This window comes from Maniola hyperantus, chromosome 4 (genome assembly GCF_902806685.2).
Source record: "Maniola hyperantus chromosome 4, iAphHyp1.2, whole genome shotgun sequence".
In the NCBI taxonomy this organism is placed as follows: domain Eukaryota; kingdom Metazoa; phylum Arthropoda; class Insecta; order Lepidoptera; family Nymphalidae; genus Maniola; species Maniola hyperantus.
The window spans coordinates 4,666,801-4,680,217 of record NC_048539.1 but is presented as its reverse complement, the minus strand read 5'-3'; the positions used below and the strand labels follow the sequence as shown (position 1 = coordinate 4,680,217).

At 36.7% G+C, this 13,417-nt stretch overlaps 1 protein-coding gene across 2 annotated transcripts in view; it reads right to left on the bottom strand.

The window, feature by feature from the left end:
* The window catches only part of dally (division abnormally delayed protein), a 138,822-nt gene that overhangs the window by 31,405 nt on the left and 94,000 nt on the right, over positions 1–13,417 (bottom strand). For both annotated transcript variants that reach the window (XM_034985120.2, XM_034985119.2), the window contains exon 2: positions 8,930–9,073. In XM_034985120.2, coding sequence (XP_034841011.1) covers positions 8,930–9,073 — 144 coding nt within the window. The remainder of the gene's footprint in view (positions 1–8,929; positions 9,074–13,417) is intronic.

The following is a 13,417-nucleotide window of genomic DNA, read 5'->3' as shown; positions in this document are numbered from 1 at the left end:
GGATTTGGCCATAAGGCTGACCAAGTGTAGATTGACAGACTTCAGACATGGTCTACGTTCTCATAGACCGTGTCTGAAGTCTGTCTATCATTGTGGAGAACTCTTAAGCATGCAGGTTCCCTCAGATGTTATCCTTCACCATTAAAACACGTGATTACAATGCACATAATTCCGAAAAGTTGAAAGAGAAAGAAAGAGGTGTGTTACCGGGATGGAACCCGATCTCTCCGACTAGGAGGTCGACATTTTAAACACTAGGCTATTGTTTATGTTCAATAAGTAAGTACCTTTATATTTCAGGGGTTAGTAACATTTTCTATCTTAGTTTCATTTATAAGGTGACGGGGCTTAGTTGAGACAGTGCATACGAGCAGGTATCAATCGATGTGCAATCGAGTTATGGCCATTATGAATGAGAGACCAATAATGTGATCAGGAGAAAGGGGACACGACCCTTAGAAATGAGAAATATAATAATGAGTTTCACCAATCTAAAATTCCCAGTTTGCATATCAGGGTACGCTTATTAATCGAAACCAAATAGGTACACATTTTTGATAGGTATTAAAAAATTAATAAGACCTGTCTTTGTCTAGTTCTAACTAGCGGCACTAATTTAGTTTTAATTTTTTTAAAGGTTATACAATTATAGAAAAAAATATAGACTGCCTTTTATAAAGCTAGTTTTTAGCGTAATGTATAGAGGTGGCCAAGAATGTCCTTTGTAATTACGTTTTTAAATTAACAGTAGGTATAACGACTGTCTGCGCCCTGAGCCTGAATGATCCCTACTTAATTATTGTGTTTATAAGTTCATCAAGTATTTAACTGATATCACTTGGCGGTGACCAAGAATGTCCTTTGTAATCACGTTTTTAAATTAACAGTAGGTATAATGACTGTCTGCGGCCAGTTTAACCTATTTGATATGAAATTTGGTATAAAGGTAGCGTGCCCAAAATTGACATAGGCTACCTACTTTTTATACCGTAAAATCAAAGAGTTATCCCACGGCATTTTTAAAAACTTAAATTCACACGGACGAAGTCGAAGACATCATCTAGTAGTTTAATAAAAATCTGGAATTCTAATTCTCTTAACGGGGTATTAATGCCGTGCGAAACAAGACTAACTTGGCACTACCACTTTACAGATTAATATTGCTACGCTGCATTAGAAACCTTAAAAGGGTTACAAGAACTTTATTACTCATCTAAAGTCTACACAGAAGCCCAACGCAACTCACGAGTAATGTTTTAATATTTCCACCAGAATTTGGTACAAAATAAAGCCCTCGCATAAAAGTTAGATCGTATACAAACTCATATCATTTGCGAGAAGGCAGCGTGAATATACTCTTTCAAAGAGCTCGGCTCAGACTTAGACATCAAAGGCTTTCAGGCCCTTGTGTAAACGTTCTCAAATACCCACTACCTTCACGCACTCTTAATTTGCTTTATGTTGTAGCGAACGATAACACAAGGATATTTAATTAAATAGAAGCGGGGGTTAAGTAGTTAGTATATTTTCTATTCGTCGGTGGGCTGGGGTTTACTCCTTTAAGTATAGGACTGTGCTTCTCAAAATATTCAATGAAAAGTTTGTATAGAATTTGAAAAATTTATCATCTTTTCCATTTTCTTTTCACTTTTCGGAAAACGGTCGATGAATGAAAACGCCTACTAAGTTTGTCCAGCATTTGAAACATATAGCATTATTTTCACTTTTCTTTTCACTCTTCGAAAAACTGTTGGTTCGATTCTTACACCTGTAGGCCTACCTAAGTTTTTATGTCTTAGATATATCCATTGTGCGGCCTTTGGCCTAATTTCACGGGCCGTTTTATCTACTTATTATAGACGGCCGGACTAATTTAACACTTTTATGTGAAATCTCAAAAGTGGTACCTATTTTAAATGGCTATAGTGTAAATTTATCACAGTACATTATATTGTTTTAGATTTAGGACGATGGTAAATCTACGTTTTATATTGTTTTAAGACGATTGTAAATTTATATTTGAAAATGAGTATCCGCGTCGGCCGCGCCTTTCTGGGTGTGAAAAGTTTGAGAATTTCTGGTTTTAAATATTTAGAATGAATTTATATCTCGACGCAGGAATGTAAGAGGCGTTGATCCCTCGCCTGCATTCCGACGAGATAACACGGCGTAATGCTAGGACAACCAGGTGTTGTGCGATCAAATACCAAGGGGATATCTTCTGAGGACTATGTATACAGACGATAAATAGGAACAAAGCAAACAATTACTATAATTATGTAAAGTTTGTCTTGTTGCTTAAACGTTTTAAATATACTTATCAATAGGTACAATACCACATAGCAACGATATGATATTACATACAGAGGTCTAGACAGAGCAATAGTGCGGTAAGTGCGGACGAAGGAACAACCCAAACTAGCTTAGGTATACGTAGTTAGGGCCCTATGTTGAAGGGTTGTCATAGACGTCATTTACCACGAGATCAAAGGCCTCGGACTACTACGTCTCTCTTTACTCTATACAATGGATGAGAAGGTACTTCTCAGTCTATAAACACCTTTCCATTTTAGGTACCTATTACAGACATCTCCATCAGCATACATGGAGACCGACGAGACATCCAAATTCCAAACACGCATAATGGCGGGATCGTACGATCGACAATTTGTCTATCGTAGGATTCTGCTAAAGCTCAAGGGATTCATTTATGATTCCAAAACCTTACTTACTCCTATATGGTAGTGAAACGTGGCGAGGCAAGAAGTATGAACTCAGAAGAAGAAAGAAAAAACGCTGCGCTGGATTGTTCAACGTCATACGTTGCGACCTGACAATGATCACATTCGTTGTCTGGTCTTACATGCATCGGTGACAAGAGGCAACAACCACAAGACGGGTGACAAGAGGGAGGAAATGGTACGGTCATGTAGCAGGAATCATAAAGTTATGTCGGTGTCGGTAAAAGATGCAGATGTGACATCAGAGTCCCTGGAGCTAAACCTCGACGCTATCCATGAAAGCGCTAGATAAACGTCATGAGTGCAGACCTGAGAATCAATAGACTCAAAATAATCAGATGAAGAAAAGCGGACTCTACCTTCTGGGACAGCGAGTCGCAATAAGTAGTAGAAGAAGGAGATTAATTATTACAATTTACAAGCTACCACCTCCTGTCTGCGAAATTCCTAAAAATACAACCTTGACTTTTTTTAAAGCGATTCGATAAATTACGAGTGCCGTTCGTCTTTCAGCCGCAGTCCTCCAGACGCCCTTTATCGAGCTTTCACGTAGGTGTCTATATAAAGCGCTCGAAGCATATAAACAGGTTACATTTTCTTGAATAATATATTAGAAAATTGGAAAACGTACTCGTAAGTGGAAAAAGCAGTGGAAAGGTATATGGCAGATCTACATCTGGTCTCAATTATTTTTGTCATTGAGTAGGTACATAGGGTACAATAATTGGAAACATTCACAGTTTTTTTAGGTATGGGTTCGTATGTAGTCATAATTTAGATTTTTTTTCATTTCATTCATTTTTTCATTATGTAATTATTGCGAAAGTGTACTCTAACTATCTTATACCTACGTATTCAACAGACTGGCATTTAGAACAACGAATAAAATTGTTCAAGCAAAAATGGAGAAGTAAGTCTAAATTGACTTACAACTTTTTGGTGAACACTCACAAAGTGGATTTTATAATTTTGTTCGGAAAATAAATGGAAGTTATGAAGAAGTTCAGACCAAAAGAAATGTTTGTTGTTGTAGGTATGGAGATTACGTCATAATAAGTAGGTACTAGGTATATATTTTTAAGTCATCATCATCATCATCATGATCAACCCATCGCGGCCGACTACTGGGCACGGGTCTTCTCTCAGAATGAGAAGGGTTTACGGCGTAAACTTTACGCCATAGCCTGTCACGCTGCCCCAGTGTGGATTGGCAGACTTCACATCTTTGAGAACATTATTGAGAACTGTCAGGCATGCAGATGATATATTATTTTAATTCCTTAAAATGCACATAGCTCCGAAAAGTTAGAGGTGCGTATTCGGGATCGAATCTCCAACCTCTCGAAATTAAAGGTCAATGTCTTAACTACTAGGCTAATCACCGCTTTTTAAAAGCAGATTCATTTATACGTAGGAACAAACAAATAATGATATGGAAGTATTTTTTCCTTTCCTGGTTTAGTTTGGAGTTTTTTATACGATGATGCTAACAAATAAACCTGGAATAGCGGTGGAATAGTTATACTCTGTTTTGTATTTCTCTGTCATCAGTAATTTGACATTTGAAGGAAAAAGACAATAGAGAGTATAACTATTCCACCGCTATTCCAGGTTTATTTGTTAGAGGGTTAGTCTTTAACAGGCTGATAAAGACAATTCAGAGAAGCTCAAGAATTTGGAGGTAGATAAGTTTTAAGTCGCATCAGAAAAATAGTTACGTCGCCGTCGCACCGCGCTGCCATTGTTGGTTTTCTATCAGCCAACATTCAACGAGCTTTTCATACAAAAAACTCAAGTTTCAAGCGAATATCCACTTCGTGACCAATCAATACTTTTGGCGCACTCCACCAACAAAACAATCAAGTATCAAGCTTATTTATCGGTTAACATAAAACACGAGTATTCAAAAAGGACCCCCACTTCCTTTCACTCAAACCGAGGGTGAGCTCGCATTGTTTTAACCTGCTCATTATTGAGGTCATTGCACTTCTGTTCGCTACAGGCGATAGGGTTCAACTCAGGGCTTGTCACATCTGTCCACACTCCATCCTTTACCCTTTTCATATCCCATGAAAACATATACCATTGTTACCTCCCTAAAAAAACTTGTTTGCTGCCTGACTAATTGATTTGTCTCAACGTAGAGCTCAAATGATCTTGAAATATTATTTACTAGATGATGCTGGCGAATTCATGCGCGTGGATTTAGGTTTTTTAAAAATTCCATGAAATTTTTTTGATTTTCCGGGACAAAAGTACCTAGCCTATGTCCGTCCCGAGATGTCAGAGGTAGCTTACCTCTGACTTTCGTCAAAATCGGTTTCATGGACGGGCTAGCAGACTGATAGACAGACACACTTTCGCGGTTATAACATTTTTGTTTGGATGGATTGTGGAGACTTCATAGTCTATTAATTCGTAAGCGTAACACATTTGCAGTGGGAACCGCATTTTATGACCTTCTTCATGTTAATTGTATTTACAGAGTTAATCTCCCCATCAAAAGTGCCTGTAAAATACTAGAACAAACAAGCAATGGCAGTAGCATTTGATGCCTTAACGACAATAAACTAAGTCGTTTCTGAGTTAAAAGCTTTGGTCATTAAATTTTATGGAATATAAAGATTCTGTAAATAAAACTGATTTGTTGTATGAAGTAGTCGTTTGATGCCATCACAGTGTAACGAATTCTAGCAGTAAGTCGTTATGTGGCTAATTTTATTGTAAATAATGTCCTCCAAAGTCCCAACAGAATTTCGGCAACAGCGGCTATAATCTCCACAGAGATTAGCAAAGTGCGCAGGAGATATTGTAGTGTACAAGTGTGTGCGCAATTAGAGCCTCAATAGCTCAACGGTTAGAGGAGTGGACTGAAATCCGAAAGGTCGCAGCTTCAAATTCTATCCGTTGCACTATTGCCGTACCTACTAGCACAAGCTTGGCGCTTAGTTGTAGGGGAAAGGGGAATATTAGTCAGCATTGGCTAATATTCTTTAAAAAAACCATAGGTCTTTCAGTATCATAGCCCGATGGGACAGTAATCTGACACTGCCGGAAAGAGTAGAGTTCAACACACACTGTAAAACAGATTTCTTGTAGATATACATATAATCCTATGACCTGCGCAGTAAGTCCCCATGTTCCAATTTCAGATTGGACTACTTGTTTTGCGCGCACCATACGTAGCACCATAGGATACGTAAGTGGCACGAGTTGTCCTACATGAAATAAAAGTTATTTCATTTCATTTCGAACTACAACGAAGCTCACGAATCACGCAAAAGTTGTGCCCATAACCACAGTAATTTGCGTAGTCGAGCAGAATAATTATCATAGCCATACATAACGAGCCCCATATTCTAATATTTACAATGTCACTGTGTACAGGCCGCCCAATTTGTCGACACTCTGAGTGTTTGGTAAACAAGTATCGTTCTATCCCGACCCAAGTATTTATTGTTCTTACAATCCTTCACAAACATCACAAACTCCCAAAGCCATATATAGAAAAACAATCTCTATCACGTATAATTAATGCACGCTAGGATTAAATGATGTTTTTTTTCAATCAATCATTGGTGCTGCGGTGGTAATGGGACTGGTTTGATTCGAAACATTTGGTTACTGTGTACACTACCGTACTTGAAAAATAAACTTTGACACAACGTATTAAAATGTACGCGTACAATTTTAGAAAAATCTATAATACTTGCATAGTAAGCGACAGATCAAGATGGAAATCGGGGTGGGCACGTCCAGCACACCCTCCCAGCCCCCGCTTTAACACGGTGCGGGCGAACGCGGGTGACGTGTGGGTGTGCGGGGCGTCCCCCCGCCTCATACCCCGATTGCCATCTCGAAATGTCGCGGACTTTGCTTCCAAGATGTGATTAGCTTACAAGCAAAGCATGCCAAAATTCAAGGGGTCTGGTGTTCGATTTAAACAATTGGCAGGTAAACTCTAAACCTCTAATCAGATGGCGCTGGTGAGGTTGGTTACATCAATAAAAAAAAATTAAATGTGTTCATGAACAAATACCAAATACCAATACTAACCTAACCTATACCAAGTGGGATAATATACGAATAGACTTTACCTGTGCATTCTAAAACAGATATTTATTTATTTTTATGCATAATTGTTTTGATTTATCGTGTAAAATGACGAAAATAAACGATTGTGTGCGTAACCCTCGGTGCACAAGTCCGACTCGCACTTGGCCGGTTTTTAACGTTTATCACAAAACTACTGTTTGAGTTTGTTTTATATGGTCTTTGTTCGTCGTAACCCAACCGCACTTATGCTGAAATGTTTGCTTTATATGCCCGTTTTGTTAAATCCGCAAAGCTAGGCGTTATTGATTTTATATATCGCGCGGTGCATTTATTCACTTCTATTATTTTAGTATCCCATTTTGTTATTTATACACGACTGCCCAAAAAAGAAGTGTAATGATTTCGGGGTTCATGTATAGTTCGCGACAGGTCGACATGACCATCGGGGTGGGTGACGTGCGGGTGTGCGGGACGTCCCCGATTGCCTTGTCGACTTGTCACGAACTATATTTGGGTTTCTTTATTACACCAATAACTACTAAATGTCTCAACAAAGCATGTAGTATGGATAAGTACCTAAGTATAGGTAGATATCGTTAGAAACCTTACATTATTTCGAGTGACACTGGTTAGGTATTTTGAAAATAATTCAATATTTCGGCAGTATGATGCCAGTTTAATTTGTGATTTTTTTAAGCAGACTGACTAACTAACTGACCTTATTCCAATCAAACTTCACCCATTAGCTGCATCCTCACTGAACACAGCAGCCTCTTGAGCAGCAGCACTGACAGTTCCGCTATATGTACCTCGCGAGGCTGCCGTTCTTAGCGGGAACTTTAAAAATCTGAAGACTGCAGCCTAGCACAATGTTACACCTTACGAGTAGGCAAGACAATGTAAATTCTATAATGCTAGATACTTCTGAAGTTAATAAGCTCCTGTTAAAACTAATAATGCCTCGTGCAATGTAGGCAGCATTGTGGTATATTGCTAGTTGAGTGAACCTATCCATTATCTGTCGTTCCGTAACATCGAAATTAATATGGCCAAATATTAATAATGTTTCGCTGAGCCTCTTCGGTTGACGGGACTTAACGTTCGTAATACGAGGCAAACAATATGGAGTTTGTAAGAAAAGTTATGATTAAATTACGATCCCCTAGTCTTCTTCGTGACTATGCGAGCTTTATATGCCAGAACTTACTATACAGTTACAAAATTGTTATACTATTTTGGAACTTTATACATACCTATTAAGTTCTGGTTTTTACTAACGTCGTATAGGCATAAACCTATGCCCATTCGAAGTTAGTAAATAATAATATCTAATAATGCTTTTATTTCAATCAACAAATGGATCATATTAGTGTAACTTGAACCTACTTTACAGGATTGAATACATTTTCAAAACTGTAGTAAACTAACTAGAATATTCAGAGATTTTGCGAGCATTGATTAAAGACTATTGAACACTAATTGCCTAAGCACAAGGCCGATAGATGTTGTAAATAGGTCGGGTGGATACACGAACCCGCTTAATTACTGGGAAAACTAGACGAAAAAGAAAAAATCCAGCTGTAGTGTAGTTTGCCAAGTGCTTGTATTCCCTTTGGTAGTTTGCCTTTGATTTTCATGAGGTACCTAAATGAAGAAAAGAGGTTGTATTCGTATCTAGTATGAGTGGGAGTTTGTTGTGTTGTTGTTAACTATGAAAATAGAACAACGTACGCCGTAGACAATATCATGTTACGGAGCCCACTCACACCGAATCGTGTCCGCGATTACCCGAATTGATTGCAAACTATTATAAATAGGTTTCATCCCTTTCATCTCATATTATAGGATTTTATTCTACATTGATCGACCGAAGCGAACATGGCAGTGTACTTTTCTTGATGAACAATAATTTTTATATGAGCTTTCCAAGCTAATAATATATTGGACGCGTTATGTTTTAACATAACGCGTCCGATATATTATTAGCTTGGAGAAGATTAATGTGTGCCCTCTGCACCGAAGGAAGGGCATGGAATTGAAAGTTATATTTATATATTGAAAGTTAACTTATTTATTAGTTGTCTTTAAGTGAACTTATACGATTTTATGATAATAAAGATAAGTCAGGTTACCTTGCAACGTTCGTTTTGTGGCTAGTAATAGCTCCGTGATGGGTCTCAATGCAGTCGTAACGCGCTGCTCTGCTCTTCGTCGGAGAACATTTCTTAGCTGTGTTTCTCTCCCTCGCCCGCAGCACTGGCCTCCACATACTGAACCTGAGAACAAGAAAATAAGAAAATCAGACAATTATCAATTTCCAGCGGATGTTGAACTGTTATGAAATTCAGAGAGGCATTAGCGCCACTGGCTTGCCCACCATCACCCATGAACAATCATAATTATGGACCTTGCATGTTTATGTAAATATTTTGAGAGTTAGTTTGAGAGAGTGGGTTATTTTTATAAATATTAATATACTAGCTGATCTGTCCACCTTCACTCGGATGGAACTTGATATCCCTATACATAATCTAATATAGTCTATGTTACTTTTGTTTCAAGCACTTAGCTTTCTTATGGATAGAGAATTAGTAATATCGATTCAGTAGCTTTAGAAATTGTCCATTACAAACAAGCAAACAAATATTTCCTCTTTATAACATTACTAGCTGATCCCCGCGGCTTCGCCCGCGTAGATTTAGGTTTTTAAAGATCCCGTATAGCCTATGTCACTCAGGAATAATGTAGCTTTCTACTGGTGAAAGAATTTTTAAAATCGGTTCAGTAGTTCTAAAGATTACCCCCTACAAACAAACTTAACGACATTACCTCTTTATATAATACAACGGGCCGTGCAGCAGAAATCGTAATATTTTAATTTCGCCATAACTTCAAAACCAAACGTCCAATTTTAATCATTCAAAGACCAAATATTATCTCCATAAACTGTTCTTAGTGATGAAATCATTTATTTTGATAAGGATTAATAGCATGAGTAAAATAAACGCGTATAAATGTAGTCCAAAAAAATTCAAGATTTTTAAATAAAAAAATGGTTGCTGTGCCTCACTCGACATAGATGGGTATAGTGTGTCGCGGACTTTTTTGTAGATATTTATAAGATCTACAATTAATTAGAACATTTTATGGTTCTATCTTTTATAGTTTAGGCAGCGTACGCAAAATAAGTAACTTTTCTGGTTGATTTTTTACACCTTGTGTCCGAAAAACCCAAATATCTTACGGAACCCTATTTTTTTCCAAAATAAAATATAGCCTATGTTACTCGTGGATAATGTAGCTTTCGAATGGTGAAAGAATTTTTAAAATCGGTCCAGTAGTTTTTGAGCCTATTCAGTACAAACAAACAAACAAACAAACAAACAAACAAACAAACAAACAAACAAACAAACAAAGTTTTCCTCTTTATAATATTAGTGTAGATTAGTGTAGACAACGGGCCGTGCAGCAGAAATCGTAATATTTTAATTTCGCCATAACTTCAAAACCAAACGTCCAATTTTAATCATTCAAAGACCAAATATTATCTCCATAAACTGTTCTTAGTGATGAAATCATTTATTTTGATAAGGATTAATAGCATGAGTAAAATAAACGCGTTTAAATGTAGTCCAAAAAAAATTCAAGATTTTTAAATAAAAAAATGGTTGCTGTGCCTCACTCGACATAGATGGGTATAGTGTGTCGCGGACTTTTTTGTAGATATTTATAAGATCTACAATTAATTAGAACATTTTATGGTTCTATCTTTTATAGTTTAGGCAGCGTACGCAAAATAAGTAACTTTTCTGGTTGATTTTTTACACCTTGTGTCCGAAAAACCCAAATATCTTACGGAACCCTATTTTTTTCCAAAATAAAATATAGCCTATGTTACTCGTGGATAATGTAGCTTTCGAATGGTGAAAGAATTTTTAAAATCGGTCCAGTAGTTTTTGAGCCTATTCAGTACAAACAAACAAACAAACAAACAAACAAACAAACAAACAAACAAACAAACAAACAAAGTTTTCCTCTTTATAATATTAGTGTAGATTATAGATAACTTATTAATAATTTTATATATTTTTAAGGACTTTTCGGTAATAGATAAATATCAAATGTTACGCTATGGTGTAAAAATATTGGACATGTTTAATCTCGTTAGGAAGGTGGTCCCAGCTTAAACACTGTAAAGGAATATCTTCGATAATAAGATTTCATATTATAATATATTTATGGTGGAATGTAAAGGTTCTTAATTAGGGGAGGGAAAACAAAGAAAACCACAATAAATACTTAATTATAGTATCTTATCAAAATATTTTGTGATAATCGTCTCGCATAGCAAAATATCTACAGGAAAGGTTGAGTTCGAATTATCTTTGTCCGAAAACAGAGATTTAAGGTGACACAGTACGCTCGACCGAACCCTTTTGCTTTTCACTTGACATTGTATGAGAAAGGTGAGAGGCACGATGATTTTCACCAAAATCAAGGGTTTAGGACAAGTATTTTTGAGAAAAAACTACTGAGTTTATGTTTGCAAAGTATAGTTATTTCAACTAAATGTCTAATGTTAAATTTCTTTAGAATTTTTATACCCCTAATCTTATTTATTTACGCTCAAAGTTGTAATAAATTTAGTGTTCAAATAGGAATCTTTTGGGGCTCGCAACTTTAAAATCAATATTTTTTCAATGTTCCATATATTAATAAACCTATATAATGACGAGATTAATCGATATAATACTTAGTTTTGAGTGTACAGTATCAAATAATGTAGTAATTACCCTCCTGCGTTTGTATGAAGAAAGCACCGGCCTGAGCCCGTTAAGAAAATCACAGCGAAAATTGATAATCCAATTGAAACTGAAATTTTCCGGTCGTAAAGGTCAAACTAATAAGTACCTCCCTACTCATTTATTGAGAGTCTTGAAAACATCTCTGCCTAAGTGCCCAAACATTCTCTACATTTAGTAAGTTAGGGCCCAAGCACATGTACTTACGATAACTTTTTAACATCGCCGATTAGCAATTTTGCGATTGCGTCGAAGTTGAATCGCGTTTTGACGACATTCTGCTTTCGTTCAATATGAATATAATTATTGGAATCGCACGTTTTAGTGATTGTTTCGATGCTGCATCGCGTTTCGACGACTTGCTGTGTTTGACCGCTGCACTGTATTGAAATCCCGAGTTTTAGCGTTCGAACGGCAGCATCGAGCTTCCAAAAATCGGCTTGGTCACTGTGACTGAAGATTGCATGACTGTGTGCGGAATGGGGCATTCAAACGCAGCATAGAGCTTCCGAAAAGCATTGAAATCGCCGATCGCTGATGCTAAAAGCAGCGTGTCTATTATGATTCCTAATTATAGTGTGTTATTGGGGCGATTCTCTTGTACACAATCTCTAAACTAAACTAAATTAACAGGTCTAAATATAGTGCCATCCTTTTCCGCAAGCAACATTATGAAAGGGACAGCAATAGATTTAGACGTGTCATTTTAGTTTAGTTTAGAGATTGTGTACAACGGAATTAGCCACATTGTACTAACATGAAAATTGACAGTTACAAATGAAAAATGCTGTACCTACTTAAAAAATTAGAGCATCATTTTACATACTTTTATCCTTAATATAAAATTTCTAAAGGACTTCGCTTAAGCCTTTTGCCAAGAAAGCTTAAAAGGTATAAAATACGTACTTTACGAAGTGTACTTTAATAAGTACCTAAGTATAATAACGATAAAGATCCGCGTAAGTACAGCAAGAGGGTCGTACAGACTCGCGACAGGTGGTACTGACGAGGGTCAACCTAATCTTTTATTTTGAAAATAACACTCAATCATTAAGAGTCCTTAGGACAACTTCAGTTAATAATCCTTAATACCTTTCCGTATTTGATTTGATGTAAAAATGCTATTTGCGAACGATTTTTTTTTGAGAATGTTTTAGATGCCTCTTTTACAAGCGCCTTACATCCTAATATATAAAAGGCAAATCCTAATATATAAAAGGCAAAGGTGACTGACTGACTGACTGACTGATCTATCAACGCACAGCTCAAATTACTGGACGGCGGCATGTAGATAGCTATTATGACGTAGGCATCCGATAAGAAAGGATTTTTGAAAATTCATCCCCTAAGGGGGTAAATAGGGGTTTGAAATTTGTATACCTAGTCCACTAGAGCATAAGCTAGTCTCTTCATAAATAAAAAGAAAAGTCCTGACTCACTCACCGACTGACTTATGAATGCGCAGGTCAAACGAGGTGATAAGGATCGAGAAAGCTAAAACTTTGCAAAGAGGTTGCCCTTTATAATGTTGACAAGGAAAGGCCGGATTTTTCTAAATTCCCACGAGTTTGTTTCATGAATTTCTACAGGCGAGCAAAGCCGCGAGTCAATAAATAAGGTCGTTAGTTTAATTATAAATAACAGTAAGTTTGGAGATTTTTTTTCTGAAAAACCATCCCAAATGGATTTAACTCTAACATGTGAGAAGAGAATATTTTTGATAGAGTTACCTACAAAAACAAAACTCTGAAAAGAGTAGGTATTGGTGTTTCTCGATACAAAATATCAACAACTGAAGTGATTAGTATTTAGTAAGGT